The following is a 23123-nucleotide window of genomic DNA, read 5'->3' as shown; positions in this document are numbered from 1 at the left end:
TTCGATAGCTTTACTGGTATAGATGTATAAATCTGGAATCAAAGAACCCTGTCAGTGTCACAAAGGCGTTCATAACAAGGTTCCAGATTAAGGGTTAAACATTCCCAACTCACTGACAAGATTTTGAAAAGTTTTCTCATCCAAAGGTTTTGTAAAAATGTCAGCAAGTTGTTTGTCAGTGGGGATGAATTGGATTTCAACATCATTTTTCATTACATGATCACGAATAAAATGATACCTGACATCAATGTATTTCATCTTGGAGTGCATGACTGGATTGTTTGAAATAGAAATGGCACTGGTATTATCACAAAAGATAGGGGTCTTTGAATACTTTATACCATAATCAAGCAACTGGTGCTTCATCCAGAGTATCTGAGCATAACAACTAGCTGCAGCTACATATTCTGCTTTAGCAGTTATAAAGAAACTGAAGTTTGCTTCTTACTGGTCCAGCTTACCAGTTTGCCACCAAGGAAATGACATCCACCAGTAGTGGATTTCCTGTCTATATTACAACCTGCATGATCTGAATCTGAATAACCCATTAGATCTAAGCCTGAGCCTTTGAGATACCAAAGACCCAAACTGGGAGTACCCTTAAGATACTTCAAAATGCGCTTTACAGCCGCCAGATGAGATTCTTTTGGGTTAGACTGATATTTGGCATAAAGACATGTTGCGAACATTATATCTGGTGTAGTGGTAGTTAAATACATTAGTGAACCAATCATGCCTCTATAGGCAGTGGTGTTCACTGGCTTCCCATCAGAATTCATATCGAATTTTCTTAAAATATCTCTAACATGTTTTTCTTGATTAATAAAAATACCATCACTGGTTTGTTTAATCTGGAGTCCAAGAAAAAATGTTAATTCACCCATCAAACTCATTTCAAATTTTGAAGACATGATTTTTGAAAATTTCATGCACAAGGATTCATCAGTAGAACTAAAAATATTATCATCAACATAAACTTGTACCAACAGAAGATTACCTCTTTCAAGAAGATTAAATAAGGTATTGTCAATTGCACCTCTTTTGAAACCGTTTTCTGATAAGTGTTTGGTTAGAGTATCATACCAGGCTCGAGGGGCTTGTCCGAGGCCATACAGCGCCTTGTCCAGACGATATATCCAATGTGGATACTTTTCATCAATGAAGCCTATAGGTTGCTTGACATAAACTTATTCTTCTAATTCTCCATTCAAAAATGCACTCTTTACGTCCATTTGGTAGACCTTAAACTTATGATGAGTAGCAAAGGCTAAAAACATTCTGATGGCTTCTAACCTTGCTACTGGTGGAAATGATTCTTCAAAGTCAAGGTCTGTCTGGACGTCCACTAATCTGGCCTTATTTCTGATCACATGTCCGTCTTCATCAACCTTATTCCTGAAGACCCATCTGGTTCCAATCAGTTCTTTCTTACCACCTAGAAAAGGAACTAGATTCCAAACTTTATTTCGTTCGAACTGGTGAAGCTCTTCTTGCATAGCAATAACCCAGCTTGGATCTTCCATTGCCTCGTCAATCTTCTTCGGTTCAATCAGTGATAAGAAGCTGACATATAAACATTGTTCACTGGAGGCACTTCTGGTCTGAACCCCTCTATTGGAGTCACCGATAATCTGGTTGATTGGGTGAGCTTTTGTCCACTTAGAGTATTTACTAGGATTGTTTCTGACAACAATATCAGTGCAAGAATTCAATTGATTTTCTGGAATGGGATCTTGCCAGACAACTTCAGCATCTTCATCAGAATCTATAAGATCATGATTTGCATCATGAAATTCTTCATTTAAAGGCATTTCTTGAATTACTGGCTCAAAATCAATTGGATTTGATACTGGTGGTGTAGTACGAACATCTAATCCAGTAACAAGTTCAGAGGGTAGTTTGAAACTTATTGAAGGATAAAATGAAGTATTACTGGGAGGTTTTTCGATTTGCATTGGTTCCAAGTCAGGATGACTGGAAACATCTTCAAATGAATCTTTATTGTAGTTGATAGGATCAGATTCACCAAAGATAATTGGATTTTCCAGGGGAGAATTAAGGGTTGGCTTTTTATTGATTGCTTCATTTGGCTCATCAAATGTGACATGAATTGACTCTTGGACCTTCTCCAGTCTTTTGTTGTAGACTCTAAAGGCTTTGCGAATGGCTGAATATCCTAAGAAATATCCTTCATCAGCTTTGGCATCCAATCCTGTTTTGTCTTGAAATTAGTGCGTTTCTGCTTACCCATCTCACATCCTGGACATGGCCTTTTCTTTTTGAAGGAAACAGAAGGTATCCCATCTGCAAGTTGTTTTCTGGACAACTTGTTAATACTTTTGAAATTTAAATGGGATAACCTTTTATGCTATATCCAGTTTGTGTCTTCATCAGCCTTGGTATAGAAACGCTACTATGAAGGAGAGCTTTCCATATCCATCACGTACACATTCCCTTTTCTGGGAGCAATCAGTACTACCTTCCAATCCTTATTAAATACGATGCCCTGAGAGATGTTAAATAACACCTGATAGCCATCTTCACACAACTGGCTCACACTTATGAGGTTATATTTCAAACCATTTACATAAGCCACCCGTCTGAATTTGACTTGACCATTATTCAGAACACCATATCCCTCAGTCTTTCCAGAACCATCATTCCCAAAAGTAGTAGAGGGTCCGTCTGAAGCGACAAACTACTCCAGCAAGGTCTTCATCCTCTCATTGTCCTGCCAGCAGCGCTGTCAAGATACCAAATATATTTCTTTCGATCGCCTTGCACATCCACCAGATTATTAGTTTAAAGGTTTGCGAACCCTGTAGATGCAGATTCGTTGTGACAATCGCAACATAGATTTGATTATCATTTATGTTTTAGGAACTATGTTTATAATCATTTAAATAAGAACTTGTGTTGATATTTAATGATTACGTTTGAACTTCAATATTATATCTGTTTATGTTTTGTATTGTGTTTGTGTGTTATATATTGTTTTGCAGGTACAAGAACATAGAATCAAGGTTTATAAGTGTCATAGAATACTTAAACGATGATTGGATGTTATGTACGAGCCAAACGAAGTAAAACAAAGAATCAAAGGGTCGAACCTCGTGCTGACGTCATCACATGTAGGACTGGTCTCGTGTTGACGTCAGCACGAGGCAGATCGAATTGATTATTGTTTCGGGCCTAATCCTTCAATTAAGGCCTAAGCCCACACGATCCAATACATAACTAGTATAAGTACAAGACCTAATCTACGGAATTAGGTTAATCGTGAGTATTGTTTGGCAAAACTATGAATTAAGGTTAATTATAACTTCATGTGATATCCTACACGAACCACAAGCTTTGCGTATCTCCTTGGGTTGGTTAATTGCTCATTAATCGACAAAAAGGCAATAGCAATCTAGTTATCTCAAGAGGATTCCGCACTCTTGACAATAGGGCACCTTACAAGTGGTATCAGATCCCTAGGGTTGATTACCAGAAGGTTTAAGATCGTTTGATTTGCTATTGATTGCAAATTCATTCGAAATTCGTGTTTTTCCTTTAGTTCGTGTGTAACTTCGCGCGACCTCGTGCTTACGTCAGCACGAGGTGATCCTTGCTTAGTGCCTACGTCAGCACTAACCTGACTTCGTGTCAACTTCACGCCACGTCTGCACGAACTGATCTTCGTGCTCAGGAGCGTGACCTCGTGTGTCTTCGTGTCACGTGCTTCTCGCATGACTTCGTGTTCTTCATGTCACGTACTCCTCGTGTGACTTCGTACCACACAATCTACGTTTTTATTTCGTTTAATTTGTCACCAAAAGATTCGAAATGACTACTATACCAGCTGCTGCAAGTTCACCAAATGCCCTACTTATTAGCCAGATGATCATGCACGATCATGAGGTTGGTCGGGGTAATACACCTCCAAAGCTTTTTCGTATGGAAAATTATTGGATGTGGAAGAGACGTTTTGGAGACTATATTCGTCTCACTGACATGGAAATGTGGCTTGTGATAACTCAAGGTTTTGATTGGCCTTCGTATGAGAAGATTGGAGTGATCGGTAGGTATACTTATGTTGATATGCCGATTGAAGAACGTAAAAGATACGCAATTGAGGGAAAGGCCTTTTCCACTCTTACTATAGCCTTGCCTCAAGATAGTGTACATGTAACACTCTGCTAAAGCGGAATATACGGGCTGCACAGATAAGCACAATTGCACACAGTACAAGTTCCAACACAGCCATTAACATTAATAAATAACAGAAGTACGATAGTTATTACAGAACATAAAATGTACTCAGAATAGTCAATATTCATAAGACAGAACAATTGTCTTTTAGGAACAGAACTTGAACTGAAGTAGCAAGGAAGGTCTTCATAGCTCCTGAACTTGTATGCTCGAACAATTGCCAAAAGGATGGGCTTAGAAAGGAAGACTCCTATGCTAAAGAACTATGAACCTAGCCTGAAAAGCATGTAAGTTCAAAAGATCAACTACAAAAGTAGTTGGTGAGATTCACATAATGTACTTTTAGTTTACATATACGTATATGTGTATAATAAGAACAAGATCATAAGTTTTGTACATCGAACCAATGCACATTGTAATATTAAGAACTAGGTCAAGATCTGCATGTTGAACATATGTACTTTATGATAGTAAGAACTAGGTCAAGAACTGCACTTTGAACACAAGCACCTCATAATAGTATGAATTAAACAAGAATATATAATGAACTTTTAGGTATAAGTTGTTGCTGCTAAACTGATTGGCCAAAACTGAACTTTAATGTAATAATATGCTCATAAAGCTCAAGTACTTTAAATAAGATCTATGTCAGAACAATGACATGAACAAGAACAAGTAATATGCATCCTCTTGAATTGTGGAGAATGAGGGTGGGCTTACCCTAAACAGCGCTGTCCATAATTACCTACGGTTCATTCCCTGAACTGCGGGATATGAATTGATAGCAGTGAACAAGAACTGAACAAGTACATGTACGAACTAGAACATAATAAAGATCAAGTACAATAGTATAATTGTATTTAAGATCCTGCCCATTCAGGACATAAATACTCTTTCAAACAGTTTAAAAATCATTTCATAAGTAGTTCAAGATCAAGCTCATAATATAGTACGTAAAATAGTTAAAGAACATAAGTACACGTACGAAAATAGTTTTCATGCTTTTCAGTCCCCGATAAAGAACTTTGAACAAATGTACGAAAGGGGAATAAGTGAACTCACAGTGATCTGGTACAAGCACAGAGAACTAGCACAGAGAACAAGTACAGAGATAGATAGTTATATGTATCACAATCCAAGCACGTCTTAATGAATGCCTAAGTACATATCATAGATCATAAATAAGTACGTATATTAGTTCATGTGATTATTCAATCATTGAAGTGTCCTTGATGAACTGATGATTTCGTCCTTTGAAGATCTTTGAACGTTTTGACTCAAAAGAGTTTTAAATGTACTTTAAGTACATGAACTGACCTCGAACTGAATGTCTTTGATCTCACACATAAGTACTTATCGTGTTAATGAGTTGAACATGTCTTTATTAATGAACTTTAGCCTCTAGAACTTGATTTAGTTGTTCATAGAACTCGTACTTTGATAATCAAAATAGAACACGTCTTAAATGTACTTAATTAGGGTTTGCACTTTGTACGTTGTCTTAGATCGAACCTTGATCTAGCTTAGATGTTAATGATCAGCATTTGACGTGTTTAATCAAGGGATAATGTTGTTAGGAACTTGTTTTGGTGTTAATGGATCAAGTGTGGTATGATATAGAACAAGTACGTGTTGTTATAGAAGTGAACAAGGTCGTCTAGGGTTTTGGATGTCAAGATCGTTCTGGCTTCTCCTCAAGATCGTCCTAGGTGACTTTCAGGATCGTCCCAGGTGACTTCAAGGCAAGATCGTCCTGGCAGTGGAGCACAAGATCGTCTCATCAAGATTGTTTTAGGTACACAAGAACTCAAGGTCGTTTTGGGGATCAAGATCTGAAGATCGTTTTAAGGTTCAATGTACAAGATCGTTTTGATGGAACAGGCCTCAAGATCGTCCCAATGGACTGATCAGGATTGTCCTAGGATCTAAGGAACAAGAACAAGTCTCATGATCGGTTCATGATCAAGAGTTTGAGCTAAACCAATCGAAAGGACCGGTTACCCATTAAACGTACCAACAACACCACAACACCACACAATATCGGTTGAACAATGAACTATGAACCAAAGGCTGGCCAGAACGATCTTGGGCTCAAGATCGTCCCACCAAGATCGTCTTAGTTGCCAAACACGGCTGAAACAAGAACAAGGTCATTGCACGAAGATCTAGATCGAATCCAGGACAAGTTAGAACATAAAACTTGTACATATATGCACATAAACACTAACCATTAACACTTTTAACAATTTCAAGACCATCTATAACATGAACAAGGTGTGGCACATCAAGAACAAGTTTCCTTTCATTTTCACAAATGGGTTTTGTAAATTAAAGCATGTCATGACCCAAATTTGTTCATATAAATGATATTAAACACATTTAGACACAAACCCATCAATCATTAACACGATTTCATATCAAAATTGGACCAAATCATCAAGAATATAAAGTATAAAAAGTTCACTTTTAATTTGATCAAAAACTCATAATTTGTTGTTGTTACCTGAGATTTGACTCTAGAAACACGTTTTGATTATCACAAGGATGCTAAAAGTACAAGTGATTTTGATTTAACAATCCAAAATCAAAGGATGAATTTTGTGTGTGAAAATGTGGCTGCACTATGTGTTTTAGTGTGAGAAAGTAGAGAGAAGAAGAGAATGAATAGTGTTGTGACTTCTCTCTCTAAGTTTCCATCTTTTTCTATATATACATTTCCATATTTAATGAACCCAATAAATGCAAGGACCATTTGCGAACATTTTGAACTAGAACTTTAATGAACATGAACGTTTATGAACCGAACTTTAATATTTCATTGTACATAATTATGAACTCGTCATATCAATCAAGATTTAAGATCAAATTGACCTTCATATAAGCACATAATTGAGGTCTAAAGCACGTCAAGAACTCAATCAAATTGAACTGTCTGGCCGTTCTAGTGACGAAAGTACGTTTCAAGAACTTAATTAGAACATTTCTAAAACGTTTGTTACAGTACATTTGTTCAAAAAGTACACTACTTCAAAGGACTTATGGGACGCTCTTGAAAGATATTGTGAGGGCAGTGTAACCTTGAAGAAGAATCATATCAAACTCCTGAAGTGCCAGTATGAAGCCTTCAATGGACTGAAAGGAGAATCTCTTGATGAGATTATTATTCGATTCAGTCATTTAACCACTGAGTTGTCATATTTTGAGGTTGTTTATCCTCAAATTGAGCTAGTTGATAAGTTTTTGGACTCATTGCCTAAGACATGGACTAATTATGTTCATCAACTTCAAGATGATCAGGAATACAGTACATGGGACTTTGAAAAGGTAGTTTCCAAGCCGAAGAACAGAGACATGAAGAGAAGAATTAAAGATACTCACTCGGATTTCACACAAGATCCATCTTTATATCATGCCAAGTCTGTTCATTTAGCAAGTTCTAGCTCGGGAAACAATGCATTTCTAAGTGGTGCAGAAGCTACACCAATAGTAGATGCTGAAGGTATTGCTAGATATGTTCCTTATGACAATGCACATACGAATGTCAAGAGCATTGTACAATCTTTTCATTCTATGCCAATGAGTATGAGTTCTACAGAAGGTAGAATGAGTGTTTACTCAGCCTTTTGTAATGCTCATGAGCATTTATCGGAGGAAAGATTACTGATCCTGCAGTAATTGATGAGGATTACAATCAGATAGATCCTGATGATTTGGAAGAAATGGATCTACAATGGCAGCTAGCTATGCTCACTATTAAGGTCAGAAGATTCACTCAGAGAACTGGGAGACCTATAGGTAATGGCACTAATGGCTTTCACAAATCCAAGGTGAAATGTTATAACTGCGATGCATTTGGTCACTTTGCAAGAGAATGTCAACGATCTAAGAGGATTAATAATACCATTGCTGGTCGTCAAAACTACAATTAAGGTGGTATTACTCCAAGTAATCATAAAACTCAAGCAATGATTACATATCCTGCTACTCCACAACAGCCAGTTTCGTCACCATTTTCGGAGTCAAAGGCTGTTGTTGTTCAGAATCCAGATGGTACTTATCAATGAGGTAGCTGCAAAAATTGATTATGATGCATACTCAAGTGAAGAAAGTGCATCTGAGATAGTTCAGAAGAATGTATGTAATGTTGCTGAGACTGTAAAATCTGAGAGTGAACCAATGATAGTAGTGAAAGCATCTGAAGAAAAGGAAGAGTCATCAAATCCTGTTGATGACATTTCTATGAAGAGCATCGAAGAACAGATGAAAACTTTGAGATACCTGAAGGTATGACAACTGAAGACTTTGTTGCATACATGGCAGATTGCAAGGCTGCTGATCAGAAGGGAGAACCAAGGGAGCCTATAATCTTTGGTATGTTGACAGTGGATGCTCTCGGCACATGACAGGGGACAAGAATGTTTTGTCCAATTATGAAGATGTAAATGGTTCGTATGTTAGTTTTGCAGGTCCCAAGGGCGGCAACATCTCGGGCCAAGGTGATGTTGTCAATGGAAAGATTACGCTGGAGAAAGTCAATTATGTCGGACACTTGGCACATAATTTATTAAGTGTTTCTCAGATTTGTGACAAGGGAAACAATGTCCATTTTACTGAGAAAGAAGCCCTTATATTGAAACCAGGATATATTATTCCGGAAGACTGGATCCTGCTAAAAGCTCCTAGGAAGAGAGACATCTATGGCCTTGTGTTAGGTGTTGATGATCCAAAGGAGTCTGTTTGCTTGTTATCGAAAGCAAGCGAATCTGAAGCTTTACTATGGTATAGAAGAATGGGACATATCAATTTCCGAAAGATGAATGACATTGTCAAACATGGTTTGGTTGAAGGCGTTCCCATGAAACGGTTTGGAATGGAAGACAAATGTGTACCTTGTCTGAAAGGTAAACAGCAAAAGTCTGCACATAAATCGAAACAAGAAAATTCTATTGCCAATCCTTTCGAGTTACTTCACATGGATTTGTTTAGTCCAATAAATGTAAGAAGTATCGGTGGGATGTATTACTGTTTGGTGGTTACTGATGATTACTCTAGATTCTCATGGGTATTCTTTCTTAAGTTGAAAGATGAAACTCCGCAGATTTTGATAAATTTCTTTGTCGAAACTAAATACATTTATGGAGTTCGTGTTAAAAGAATCAGGAGTGACAACGGAACTGAATTCAAGAATAATGTGATGGATGTCTTTTGTTTGTCAAAGGGAATCCAACATCAATACAGTTCTCCGTATGAACCACAACAGAATGGAGTTGCTGAAAGAAAGAATAGGACTCTAATCGAGACATCCAGAATTATGCTTGCAGATTCAGGGCTTCCTACTATGTTTTGGGCGGAGGCAGTGAATACAGCTTGTCATATTTTAAATAGGGTTACTGTAGTTAAGCGTCATAATAAGACATGTTATGAGCTTCTACATAAGAAGAAACCAAATTTACAGAATGCTGAACCATTTGGTGTACCGTGTACTTTCTTGAAGTATCTACCTCAGTCAAAGTTTGATTCAAAGGTTGAAGAGGGATTTTTCATGGGTTATAAGTCGGGAACATCAATTCGACGGGTTTACAATAAACAGACCGGGAAAGTTGATTTGGGAACAAATGTCAAGATTGTCAGTCATAAGCCCGCTATTCATTCTGGAAGTGGCTAGAAGTTCGATTACGATAGTGTGTTTAGTTCAGTACATGGTCCTGATTCTTATTCAGATCCTGAGACAGTTGATGTGATTATTTTAAGAGATCACATGGATAATACTCCTACATCTCCGCCTACTCGAAATGTCGATGCTACTCCAACCAAAGTTCAGTCTACTGCTGATATTGATGAAAGTAGTAAGGACAAGAATAAGACACCAGATTCAGATGATAATGAACCCGAGAACACTACACCACTTACTCCATCGAAGGTTACACTGCCTAATGATGATCCTATTTATGAAGAATCGGAAGATGATTTTAGCTCTCCTGAGTTTCAGATTAGAACAAATTTAGGAGAAAGTCTGAATGTTGATTCGGTTCCTCAATATCGAATTAATAAGGATCATCCAGTTGAAAATATTCTTGGTAATGCTACATAACCTGTTCGAACTAGAAATCAGTTGAATAAGGATCTGACTAGTTTGTTTTGTGAAGTGAAAGACACTGGATTGATAACTAAGTGTTTATATTCTGGTTTCATTTCACAAGTAGAACCTAAGAATGTTAAGGCAGCACTTCAAGATCCATGTTGGGTTGAAGCTATGCAAGAAGAATTAGCTCAATTTGAAAAACTTGGAGTTTGGGAGTTAGTAGATGTGCCTAGAGGTAAAGAGATCGTTACTAGAAATAAATCACGTTTGGTTGTTCATGGGTTTGCACAACGAGAAGGATATGACTATAACGAAACTTTTGCACAAGTTGCTAGGATTGAAGCTATAAGGTTATTTTTAGCCTATTCAAGTTTCAAAGGTATAAAGGTGTATCAGTTAGACATTAAGAGTGTCTTCTTATACAGTGAAGTTCAAGAAGAAGTGTATGTTTACCAACCGCCGGGGTTTGAAGATCCGAATTATCCAAGAAGAGCATATCGTTTGGATAAGGCTCTTTATGGATTGCATCAAGCACCCAGAGTGTGGTATGAAAAGTTGTCGACACATTTGTTGACAAATGGTTTTACAAGAGGATCAATAGACAACACATTGTTTATCAAGTGGAAGAAGCAAGATTATCTAATTGTACAAGTTTACGTGGATGATATCATATTCGGTTCATCTAATATAAAGATGTGCAAAGAGTTTGAAATGAGCATGAAAAATCTATTTGAAATGAGGGCTATGGGGGAATTACTGTAACAAGCCTACTTTTTAAATATTATATACGTGTTAGTTAGGTTATATATGTTCCTGTAAGCCATAGTTATACTTGAAGCTAGTAGATAATGCCCCTAAATTAGCAATCTAAAGCTATTATTAGTGATAAGTTTAATTCAATAAAATGCCATTGAAAAAAATTTTAATAAATATTTAACCAAATTATAAATAATAATATAAGTCTCACAAGTTGAGCTAGCGATTTAAAAATACTTGTAAATGCCCAACAATTTAACTATCAAGCCAACTAAATAATAATTAGTCATGAAAATGCCATGAACAACTTAAAAATATTTATAACTCTTAAAGTGTATAAAAGTGTTTAAAAAATTTTAATGGAATATATTCTTAAAAATAAATACAAGTTTACAACTAAAAGATTATGTAACCAACTAAAAATACAAAAATATATCCATACACACATATATACATGACTTATGCATACATATATATATTCCTAACCAAAACAACCAATTACTTACATTTAACTAACAAAACACTTATAAAACAAATACATATAACATATACATATATACTTACACAACTCTTATAAAAAAAAAAAAAAAGAGAAAAACCCATTCACTCCCCCTCTTGGCCGTCCCCCCTTACACACCCACAACCACTTTTCATTTCAAATTTTTGCATGCTTTTAGTCTTGGAACTCACCACTCCAACACACACTACACACCCATTTCACACACACTAATCAATTCTCTCTCTAAAAAAAAAAACTCCTTCTCCCTCTTTTCTTCATCATTTTCGGCAGCCCCCATAGCAAGGAAATACCAACAAAATCACTTAAAACTTATAGTAATAATAAAGGTTCTTGCAAGATTAAGTGAGGGTTTGATTAAGCTACATATTAAGGGTTGTATTAAGGTTGAAACAATGGTTGTTGGAGGCTTAAAGAGTCATGAAATTTCTGCCATATTTCCATCTTCAAAAGTGTTCTTCAAGGGTATATATCCTTATCTCCTTACTAGTTTAATCTTATTCTTGTTTATATTAAAAAGGTTTTATCAAAAGATTGTGTTTTCTTTTAAAAATACACTTGATGAGGGCAAGGTTGATAGGATCTTTCATTCCATGCTCATGCATGTTGAATCCATGAAGAAAGATCTAAGGATTCAACTAGTTTAAAGACCCAAAAGTGTAGATATATATTATATAGCTTTTGATATGGTTTTTCTTGTGAAAGATGGTCATATTAATATATAATATGAAGAAATATTTTCTGTAAAATTTGATAAAGATATGTATTTGATGTTATATTGTTAGATCCATAAAAGTTTGTATCAAAAAGTGTTGATAGTTTGTAAAGTAACTTTTTATATAAAAAGATGAACATATTTTATATAATATTTGTACATATATTTCTGGATTATTTCACAAAAATATGTCTTATGTTGATGGATTTTAGATGGATAAAGATTTATGTTAAAAAGTATTGATTTAAGTGCATGCATGCTAGATTTAAGAAGGTTCGATTGTTGTTTGGATTATGAGATGGTTAGAGACTTGTATTAACTGAAAAATATGTTAATCTTAGTGAATATAATCTGAAAAAATTCATAAAAATATTAAGGATATAAAGCTTGAATCAAAACTTGTTAAAATATGCTTGAAATCATAAACCGAAAGCTTGCAAAAATGCATTTTTAGCACACACATGCACCATAATCTTTTGAGCAAGAAAATCTGACAAACCTACTGGAAATATGTTATATAAAATGTATAAAATTCAAGTCACTTGATGCATGACAAGAATTAGCTCAAAAATCACATTTTCGGGTCAAATAATCACTAACCGAAAGCACAAAATTACACATATCACACCACCACCACTATCACGACTTGAACACCCAAAATATGATGAAATTACTGTAAATATTTGAGTTAAGAATGAAAATCCATTTTGAAGTACCTTTATAGCTTAAGAAATGAGGCAAAAATCACTATTTCGGTAAACGATTTTTAGTTATAAAATCCTCAATTTAAGCAAGACACAAGAAAGGTTGAATTGATATGAATTTTCATTGATAGAAGTTGCCAAAAAGGCCTGGAATTTTCGGACTAAAGCTCTTGTGGTGATTTGTAAGAATTTCTATGATTTAATGAATTAAAATGATAATTAAAAGATATATAAATTAATTTAATAAATTATATAAATCATGAATCTGATCAAAACTACATAATCAATGGTAAAAGTGACCAAAAACTACTGTGGAAAAATAATTGCAAGCAACGGGACAAGAACTATACAATTTAAAAGTAATTATTAAGTAAAAATCACTAATTAATCATTTATTATTAAATAATTAGAAATAATGTACAAGTGGGACCTGCACTATGCGCAAGCTGCGCGAAAAACCGCTTCTTTTTTCCGGTTCTGAAACAACTTGGGCGAAATAAATGTATAAATCATAATATTACAAATAAAAAGACTTAGTAATTAGTAAATAATCCATAAATAATTATTTATGAATTTTAGAGATAAATTAAGGTCTTCAAAATAATTATAAGGAATTATTTAACTAATAAATCAATAAAACAAATATATAATTAATTAAATAATATAAAATTAAATAAATAATTATAAATCAGTAAAATATATCAACATTAATATTATAAGAACACAAATGTCCAACATTGCTGTTAATCAAAGTATACAATGGAAAATATATATAAAACAAAGTTAAACTACCGAAATTCCAATAACCGAACAAAATCGTATAAATGACCTTCACTACCAAATGTCTTCCAACTAAATGAGGTGAACAACATAATGTACTTGATTACCATAATTAGACAACAACCAAAGATGGGCAAGTCTACTAGCATACATCTCATGATCTAGTTTACTAGTCATGCAACACACACTTACGTTGTGTATATTTTAAATACCATGGTTTAGGCTTGCTCGAGGGACGACACCACTAGACGTACTTCACGCATTTGAACAGCCCTCTATCGCTCTCAAAAAAAGTGAGTCATATCCCCCTTTCAAACTACTTTATGTGTTTCGTATGTTCAATGTGATAAATTTTCTATGATGAGCTTGAGTTCTGTTAACCCGTTTTTTTTCGGTACACTACTATTTACTCCGAAAGTTGAGGCCTGTAGTTAGAGAGTTGCGCAACTAGGTTTCGTCCACCCACCCATAAGTGTAACGGTGGAAGGTTGGTTGCCTTCGTGACAACCTTCACTTCCAATCTGATCATAGTGGTGCTCTAGCTACCTTAAATTTGAATGGTTGTCTCCATGGCACGACCCTACTATTATTAATACGGCACTTGATTGACAGCTTGTGCTATGAAAGGAAATATATATATATATATATTGTTGGACTTGATAAAATGGTAGTAGTAGTGGCTCAAGCATATACTCATCGAAGTTTACTTGAATTATGCCCATGTGGCTGAGTGATATTGATATTATTATGTTGGTTGTTATAAGTTAAACATACGCTTTAGAGATGATTATTTGAAAGAATACTCGGAAGTTTTAGGTCTCATTATCTCTAATTATATTGGAATATAAATTGGATGTTAGTTAAAAACCTATGAACTCACTCAACTCTCGTAGTTGACACTTTTTCTTCATGCTTTTCAGGTTTAGAGCATTAGGTTCGTAGCTTGGACCGCCTCATGGATTGTACTTGCTTGTTATTCGGTGGACTTGTGATGCGAACAATTTGTTTTTCATTTATGGATTATGGTTATGTAATGGATTCTAAAATGTCATCTTGAACTTGTTGTCTTTGATTTTGAATGATATTTAAAACTTGATGTTGATGTTTTAACTTTAAATCTTTTGTACCATGTCGTTCTGTGACACATCGTGTTTCCGCCTTAGTCGGGGTGTTACAGAAAAATGGTATCAAGAGCCAAGGTTATAGAGAATTTTTGCTATAACCTACGTATTTTCAAAACGAGTCGAATATTTCTTAAACATTGAGTTGATCATACAGTATTCTTGTTTTACTTATGCATAGCCTGATCAACTATGCCTAATTAAAAATTTAATATGGAATGATCGAAATGGTTGTTTAAGGAATATTCAAAATGATTCTTTTGAAAATAAAGCTTTAAAACGATTCTTGGTGCAAAAGATACATAACCAAATCCAATGTTTGCATTACTTATTAGAACCCATAGTTAATACCCCAACTTGGCTAGTATTACTTTGCCTATTTAGATATAATACACAAGAGCTATGCACAAGTTAAATTCTAGTCATTTCATTGATTATATATGGTTATGCGAGTCATGAGTGTTGAGTTGATCGTTAGTAGTTTTGGTATACGTCGGTTGTGAATGGTCATGTCGTTGCTCGGTCTTCAAGCTTGGGAGTCGTCATCTTATGTTTTATGTAACTTATGTAGGAAAAGATATGTCACAAAGAAGCGGAGCATCAAGAACTCCCGGACACGCAGAAGACATTTATGCGTTTGTAGACATGGTCCGAGAAAGGCAAGAGAGGCAAGAAAGCGAGGAAACGGAGCCTACAATGGACTCCCAACAGCCCTCACGACAAGAGGAGGAGTCCAAACCAACGGAGGACCCGTCAAACGATGATGCTAGGAGCGTTGCCTCTAGCCAACCCGTACGCCGCTCGCCCTCACCTCCACCATCACTACTAGCTCCTAGGGCTCCTCCACCAAGACAAAATGTGGCGATGAATGTAAGCGATGGGCGATTTCCAACCCATGACCCACACTTCCACCCGTGTCTCCCTCGCCATCATCCTTTTCACTTCGGCCCAAGACACGGAGAAGACCTCCCACGTCCCGTTTTTGGGGTACCACCTCCACCTCCTATGGGAATGACACGGGAGGAGAGAGATAGAGTGTGGGGCATTGCCAATGGCTTACGTGATGCAAGGTTTTGGGTAAGAACACAAGAGGTGATAATGGAAAGGACGTTGTGAATCATGTGCCAAACGGGAGATGAAGCGGGGATGGCTATAGATGGAATACGCCGAATCAACGAAATAATTTTCATGATGGGATGCATTGTTGCAGCCCTTTGCTCCATTGTTGTGGCTCTTGTGCTTAGGAAATGACCCTAAGGATGTTTTATTCATAAACTTATTTGGTAGACCAATGTTTGTACTTTGTTATGATTTACTTGAACTTGTTTGTGGTTGTGTGACTATGATCACGTGTTCGTTGGCATATGGCAATTTTGTAAACTAATATTGGATTATTGGAATGAAAGCTTGATGCCTTTTCACTATTATATGATGTGTTAATCTCTATGTGTTATAGTTATGCTTGTTGCAAAGTGAAAGTTACAGCAGGAAATCAGTTCTGACCACGTTTGGTATAACGGCCATATCTGGAGTTCTGTTTGGTCTTTTGACCTGGTTCCAGTTGGAGGTGAAACTTAACTCATGGGGCTACATTTTATATTTTATGTGTTTTTCCCAGTTCGTCCATCTTGAGCCACATTGTCGTGCTCCAAGTTCATACACAGATTCCGGAAAAATCTGTCTAACAGCCCAAAAACAAGATTGACATTTTTTAAGCTTACCCAACCATTTGTAATTCATAGTAATAAGTAGGTTGTGATTAAAGGAAGAAAAATGAATTTAGAAATATATGTATACCTATGCATTCAAATGAGGCCTTATTACACTAAGTAACTTAAATGAACACGTGTGAGATCGAAAGTTGTGAGTCGGGTCTATGCCATATAATCCTATATACAAATGACTAAACTATGTTCTCCTTGGTAGAGACATGGCACCACGAAGGACCGGCGAAGAAACAAATGCTGAGGCTAGGTGCCAGGAGGAAGAGGCCCGAAGGAGGACCGAGCTAGCCGACCTCATTTCTCAACAAATCAACTCCGTTATGCCAGCCATTGCTACTCGAATTGCGGAGAGTGTGACCGCCACCCTTAACACAGTCCGAAAACAAGATGGAGGAGGTAATGTGAATGATCGAAATGCTTACAAGACCTTCACTTCGTGCATGCCCAAGGAATTCTATGGGACGGAAGGTCCAGATGGTTTGCTCTCATGGTTCCAAAGCATGGAGGCCATATTGAACATCATTGATTGTGCATCGGCCAACCGTGTCAAGTTTGCTGCTAGCAAGCTCCAAGGAAGGGCACTCGCTTGGTGGAACCTCCAAGTCACTACGAGGGGTCAAACCGTGATGAATGACTTGACTTGGGAGCAACTCAAAGAAGAGATGAAGCGGGAGTATTGTCCTAGGCCAGCCGTGCAAAAGTTGGAGATAGAATTCTGGAATCATGCTATGAAAGGAATGGAGTTGGAGACATATGCAATTCGTTTCCATGAGTTGTGTGTGCTAGTGCCTGACATGGTGAATACTGAGGCCAAGAAGGTTGAGAGGTTTATTTATGGATTGGTACCGGAAGTAAGATTGATGGTCACGACAGCAAACCCCACTACACTTGAAGAAGCAATAAGTTTGTCAACAAGATTGGTTAATGTAACAACCCTACTTTTTAATATTATATACGTGCTAGTTAGGTTGTTTATGTTCCCGCAAGCCATAGTTATACTTGAAGCTAGTAGATAATGCCCTTAATTTAGTAATCTAAAGCTATTGATTAGTTCTAAATTCAATTTAATAATTTAGTTGTTTTTGTGAACCCATCTTTTCTTGGTGGGTTCACTGGACTTCACTTGAGAAGTCATAGCTGATTGTTAAAGGGTGGAACTGGAGGCTGAATCTGGAGATTGTTCAATTACTTCAGATCCATGAGTAAAAACAATTGGTACTTTGTATTTTCTTCCCTTTCCATTTTCAGTTATGTTTCCAGATAGAGCCTTTTGCTTTTGTTTAGACTTAGAAAGGGTTTTGACATTTGGTTTCTCAACTGAAGGAGAAGAGGCTCCTTCCAGATTTTTGATTCTGGCAGTACAACTCTGAACCTGCCTAGACAGAAGTTGGAGTTGACTGTCCAGTTTCAGTAAAATGTCATTTTCTCCAGACACCTGACCCTTGGACTTGGGTTCAGTTTGATTCTTGATCTTAGGATTCTTAGGCTCCTTTGAATTTTGAGGCAAAGGCTTTTCACAAACAACCTTTTTAAGTGGAGCTTTAGCCTGATTGGCTCCAGTTTTAACCTCAACTGGGGTGATTTTAACAGATTCAGTTTTGAAATTCTTAGGTTGATCATAGGGTGTTTCAACCTGAAGAGATGAAGGTAATGCATGGAGATCTGGTATGGCTGCTGCCATTTGAAGATCTCTAGATTTCCATGCATTCTTTTGGGCATCAATGGTTCTTCAAAAAGCATCATAATTCTTCTCAGATGCATTAACCCAGGACTTGATAATCTTTTTTTCTTTCTCAAGATCAGATTTTAAACTTTGATTTTCAAGTTTTAATGCTGAAATTTTCAAAACTGATTCTTTTAAAGCCAACTGGACACTCTGCAAAATCATTCAAGTAGGGTTTTACATTGTTCAATTCAGTTAAAATTGTTTCCAGATATCTTTCACTATCAGTTCTTACAGTTTCAACAAACAATAAATCACCATTGAGTGATTCAGCAATGTCCAGTTTCAAATCAGGGTCATCCTGCTTGTCGTAATCACATACCTTTTTTAGAATGATGTCCACCCATCTTCCTGCAATGACATCATCTTTCACCAGATGTTGCTGTTGATCTTCAAGTGCCATAAAACACATATCCCTAATCTCTTCTTCATCATCAAATGAATCATCAAAGAGTTCCCACTTCCCTTCAGTGTTTGCCATCATGCATTTATTCTTTTCTTTTCCTTTTTCAAGGGACAAGAGGGCAATTTGTGCCTTAAGTTTCTTATATTTAGCTTTATATTTATCATCAGGCACATTGTAAGTTGGGATAAGGGGACCAGTGATTGTTCATTTGACTAGACCTGCAATCCTTCATAAAATGACCTTTCTTACCACACTTATAGCAGGTAAGATTGGCCTTGTCCAGAGAGTTGGGGTTGGAACCATTGTTGGAACCATTGAATCTATTACATTTGTGCTTAAACCTATTAAAGGTTTTGGCAATCATGGCTACCAGGTCATCATCATCAGTTTCATCACAACCAACACTGGTCTCAGTGGTCAACCCAGAGTTCAGTAAGTTGCTTAACATCTCTAGTAAGTTGCTTAACTGGACATTCTCCGAAGAAATTAAAGCAGCACAAGGTTGTCCAGTGAAACTGGTTCCCTTGGAACCTTGAGCATGGTTTATGGCATCCTGTTCAGCCACAAGTCTTGCAGCATTGTTATCCTCTGTGAATCTAAAGGCTCCATAGAGAGATGCAAGAGTGTGACTGTGCAGGGTTTTGCCTTGTCTTAGGACAAGAATCATGTTTTCCCATTTGGATGGAAGAACATCACAGAATTTCTCAAGAAGAATGTCTTTGTCTTTTTCAATACCCAACCCTCTTAACTGATTGATAAGACTAGTGAATCTCGTGTAAGTACCAGTTAGACTTTCATTGGGTAAAGCAAAGAAGGATTCATACTTCTTGTTTAGAGCAACCTTTCTAGTGACAATGGTGTCCTCACCCCCTTCAAACTGAATGACTAATTCATCCCACATTGCCTTGGCACTGGGAAACAACACAAGTGTTGGAATTAAGTCTTCAGGGACAGTAGCAAGAATCATGTTTTTCAGTCTGGTATCCAAATCTACCAGTCTGCGATCCTCATCTGACCAGTGGTCTTCTGGTTTTTCTCTAGACCCTCTTCTTCCAGTTGGATCAAGAAGAGGACTTACCCCAAGAGACATGGGTATATAGGGTCCATCCTTAAGGATTTTTAACATATACCTTTCAATCCCACAAAAATGCAGCAACATTCTGGCCTTCCATGTTCCAAAAGTTTCACTATTCCCATCAAATTTGGGAACAGGAGTATTTGAGTAATGTACATGGACATGGTTTGGGGCATTGGGAGGAGGTAGAGGAGGATTGTTATTAGCATTTTGATTAGGTATGGTATTGTTAACATTAGTGTTTTCATCATTTCCAGGACCATTCTCACCTTCAGTAGTAGACATCTTAGCAGATCTAGGCAATTATGTTAGCCTTCTCCTCTGATACCACTTATAAGTCCCAACTCAAGAGATGGTACTAACTGAAGACACCTCTATGTCAATGGTGAGAGTTCTTTGCAATATAAACACTGAACTGGAGACGACTAGTTACGGTGATTGTATACCAAGTCCTAGAATAGATTACGTAGTAGGTGACAAAGAGAAAGACAATGCAATAAGTAAGTAAGTATACTGAAATAAAATGGTGAGACCAAGTTGTAATTTTCAAATGTATTTTATTTATTGGTACTAAATAAAATACAAGGTTGTTGCGGAACGAAGATAATACATAAATGTAAATATCCTAACAACCTATGAAATACAAATGATCTATACTAGGAAATTCTCTTTTAACAATCGAAACACTTAAAGTTGTGAAGTGTTCCTTTTTACGATTGAGAGAATATTGCACAAGTACACCAAGAATATAGCAAAGGTCTGAATATGCAAAGTTATTTTCTTGTTGTGCAAAGACCTCTATTTATAGACAAAGTTAACATTGGGAATCCAACTTTGTCGTATAATTATGGTTGACAGCATTTAAGGAAACTAAGTGAGTTCCTTTGAAATGCTTGATAAGGTAAGTCAAGACATTACTTTATCTAACCTGCTTTATGCACTTTTGTACTTTAATCATAGACAAATGATATTGTCTGTATAAAGCTGCATAAAGCAAAAAGGTCTTCCTCGTAAACAGTGTAAAGCATTGTAAAGGCTTTAAACTGATATTCTCCAGTTTCGATCTGAGTAGAATGACAACTGGGCTTCGCTGCCATTGTCATTCTCTATCTTCCATTTGTTGTCTTTGACGTCAATTGGAATGTCTTCAGTTCTAATCAAATCTCAACTAGAGGAAGTCTTCAGTTGCATAAACTATACGTTGCAACTAGACTTCAATATATTTCTGGACAAATCTTCTGGTCTCCAGATCCAACTGAAGACTGGCCAGTTTGGACGAAACTGGTTCTAACACTTAAGACAATAAAATCATTAGTAACGACATGTTCAACACATTACCATTATAACTACATATGTGTGTGTGATCGTTCAAACTCTTTTTGAGTCAAAACGTTCAAGGATCTTTAAGGACCAAATCATCAGTTCATCAAGGACACTCCAATGGTAATTAATCACAAGAACTAATACGTGTGCTTATTTATGATCAATGACTTGTATATAGGTTTCCAACAAGACGTACTTGGGTTTCGATAGATAAAACCTTTCTATCTCTGTGCTTGTTCTCTGTACTTACAAACTGTGCTTGTACCAGATCACTATGAGTCTTCATAGCCCCTTTTTCTTTACTTATGTTTTGGGGTGAATGGAATACAAAATATGCTTTTATATATGTCGTAACTGCTTTCATTGTTATTCTATGGTTGTTAGACTACTTTGTGACATACTAGCCATGTCATGTTTATGACTGTGAGTACACGATTGATACATACTAGCCATGTCATGTTTATGACTGTGAGTGCATGATTGATACATACTAGCCATGTCATGTTTATGACTGTGAGTGCACGATTGATTTATTCTAGCCAAGTACTGTAAGTGCACGATTATACACATACTCATACTTATGTGCAAAGTTGGTCTCTAGCCACATTATACTAATTCATCCTCGTATTCTATTGACGGCATAAATCATACTCATACAAAATTACTAATGTTTTCAAACCTACGAACACACCAACCTTTGTGTTGAGTCGTTTAAGTATTCCTTTCAGGTATTCAAGCAAATCGTGGCTAGGATTGGTAGCATGGGACTCTTAGCAGACTGCAGGCTAGGTTTTGGAGTTTGCATGCTTTCGTTTATGTTTGTTGGCAATATGCCTAACCATTTCCCCTGCGTGGGAACTTAACATACACTTATTGAATGCTTGGTTGGACCTATGTGTGATGACTACTCTTATGCTTATTTGATTATAAAATCGACTATTTATGCTTATCCTATGCACTCATTTAGTTGTTCCTATGTAACATCCATGTGCGCGTGTGCTTTATCTTACATCCCGAGTTTTCCGCCGTTGTCGGGGTGTTACACCATCCATATCTATCCCTATATCTAGTTGTACCATTAGATGTATCCTTAGTTAGCAAAACTGAGCTAGACTTAGACACCTTAGGTAAAGAACTAGATTGAGAGTTAGATGAAGAAGCATTAGGATAGTCTTTTTGAAGTTTCACTTTGATGTACTTTGATCTGGGTGAAGTCTCAGCTTGTTCCTTTTTGACATGTTTAACTGGGGTAGGAACCTTTGGTTCTAACTTAATGGTCTTTGGTTTAGTCTTGACGAGTTTGGACTTAACTCGTTCCTTTGAGTTATATGAAGTTGGAGCTTTGGACAATGGATTTTGAGATTCCTCTTTTCTTTCAACTTTGACTTTGGTAGATTCAGTCTTTTTCTCAGTTTCTGAATCAAAAACATATTCTCCCTCCATGGGTAAAAGATTTCAATGGAGGTTGATTAGTTTCAAATTCTTTTGAAAGTTTTGAAAAATCAGGAATCTTGGTGTCCAACTTCACATCATGGGTAGTCTCGAAAATTAGGTCAACTTGAACTGACACATCTTTGGTCTCACAAGAAAATTGAGTAGAAGTATCAACACCTATACTAGCACTAAGCTTAGGGTGAACAACTAACTCATCAATAGTATTGCATGTGAAAAACCTATAGAAGTACCATATCAAAACTAAACTATGTGCAAGTTCTTCATCAGATAAATCAAATTGCACATAATCATCAGCTATAAAGGTAGCAGTATTTTGACAAGTACATTCAAGAGAATCAGTCAAGGTCTGAGTGGAGGAATTGGTAGATGAATCACAAGTAGTCTGGGTAGAATGGTCTACTAACGTACTTAGGTCGGTTTGAGTAGAAACATTCACACAAACTTTCTTAGTATCAACAACACTAAATTTATCCTCTGAATTCGGACTTTGAGACTTTAGGTGATTAATAACTTTTTGTTGAGATACCACCTTTTGTTGTAAACCTTCT

General features: G+C 36.5%; 1 protein-coding gene across 1 annotated transcript; it reads left to right on the top strand.

Moving 5' to 3' along the window:
* Nucleotides 1–16799: 16799 nt before the first annotated feature.
* On the top strand, nt 16800–17857 carry LOC122591565. The gene is made up of 2 exons (XM_043763826.1): nt 16800–17419; nt 17842–17857. Exons 1-2 carry the CDS (start codon nt 16800–16802, stop codon nt 17855–17857), a joined length of 636 nt encoding a protein of 211 aa, XP_043619761.1.
* The last annotated feature ends 5266 nt before the right edge of the window (nt 17858–23123 follow it).

The sequence above is a fragment of the Erigeron canadensis genome, chromosome 3, assembly GCF_010389155.1.
Source record: "Erigeron canadensis isolate Cc75 chromosome 3, C_canadensis_v1, whole genome shotgun sequence".
In the NCBI taxonomy this organism is placed as follows: Eukaryota; Viridiplantae; Streptophyta; class Magnoliopsida; order Asterales; family Asteraceae; genus Erigeron; species Erigeron canadensis.
Note: the sequence above shows the minus strand (reverse complement) of the source record. Positions and strands in the feature narration are given on the sequence as shown.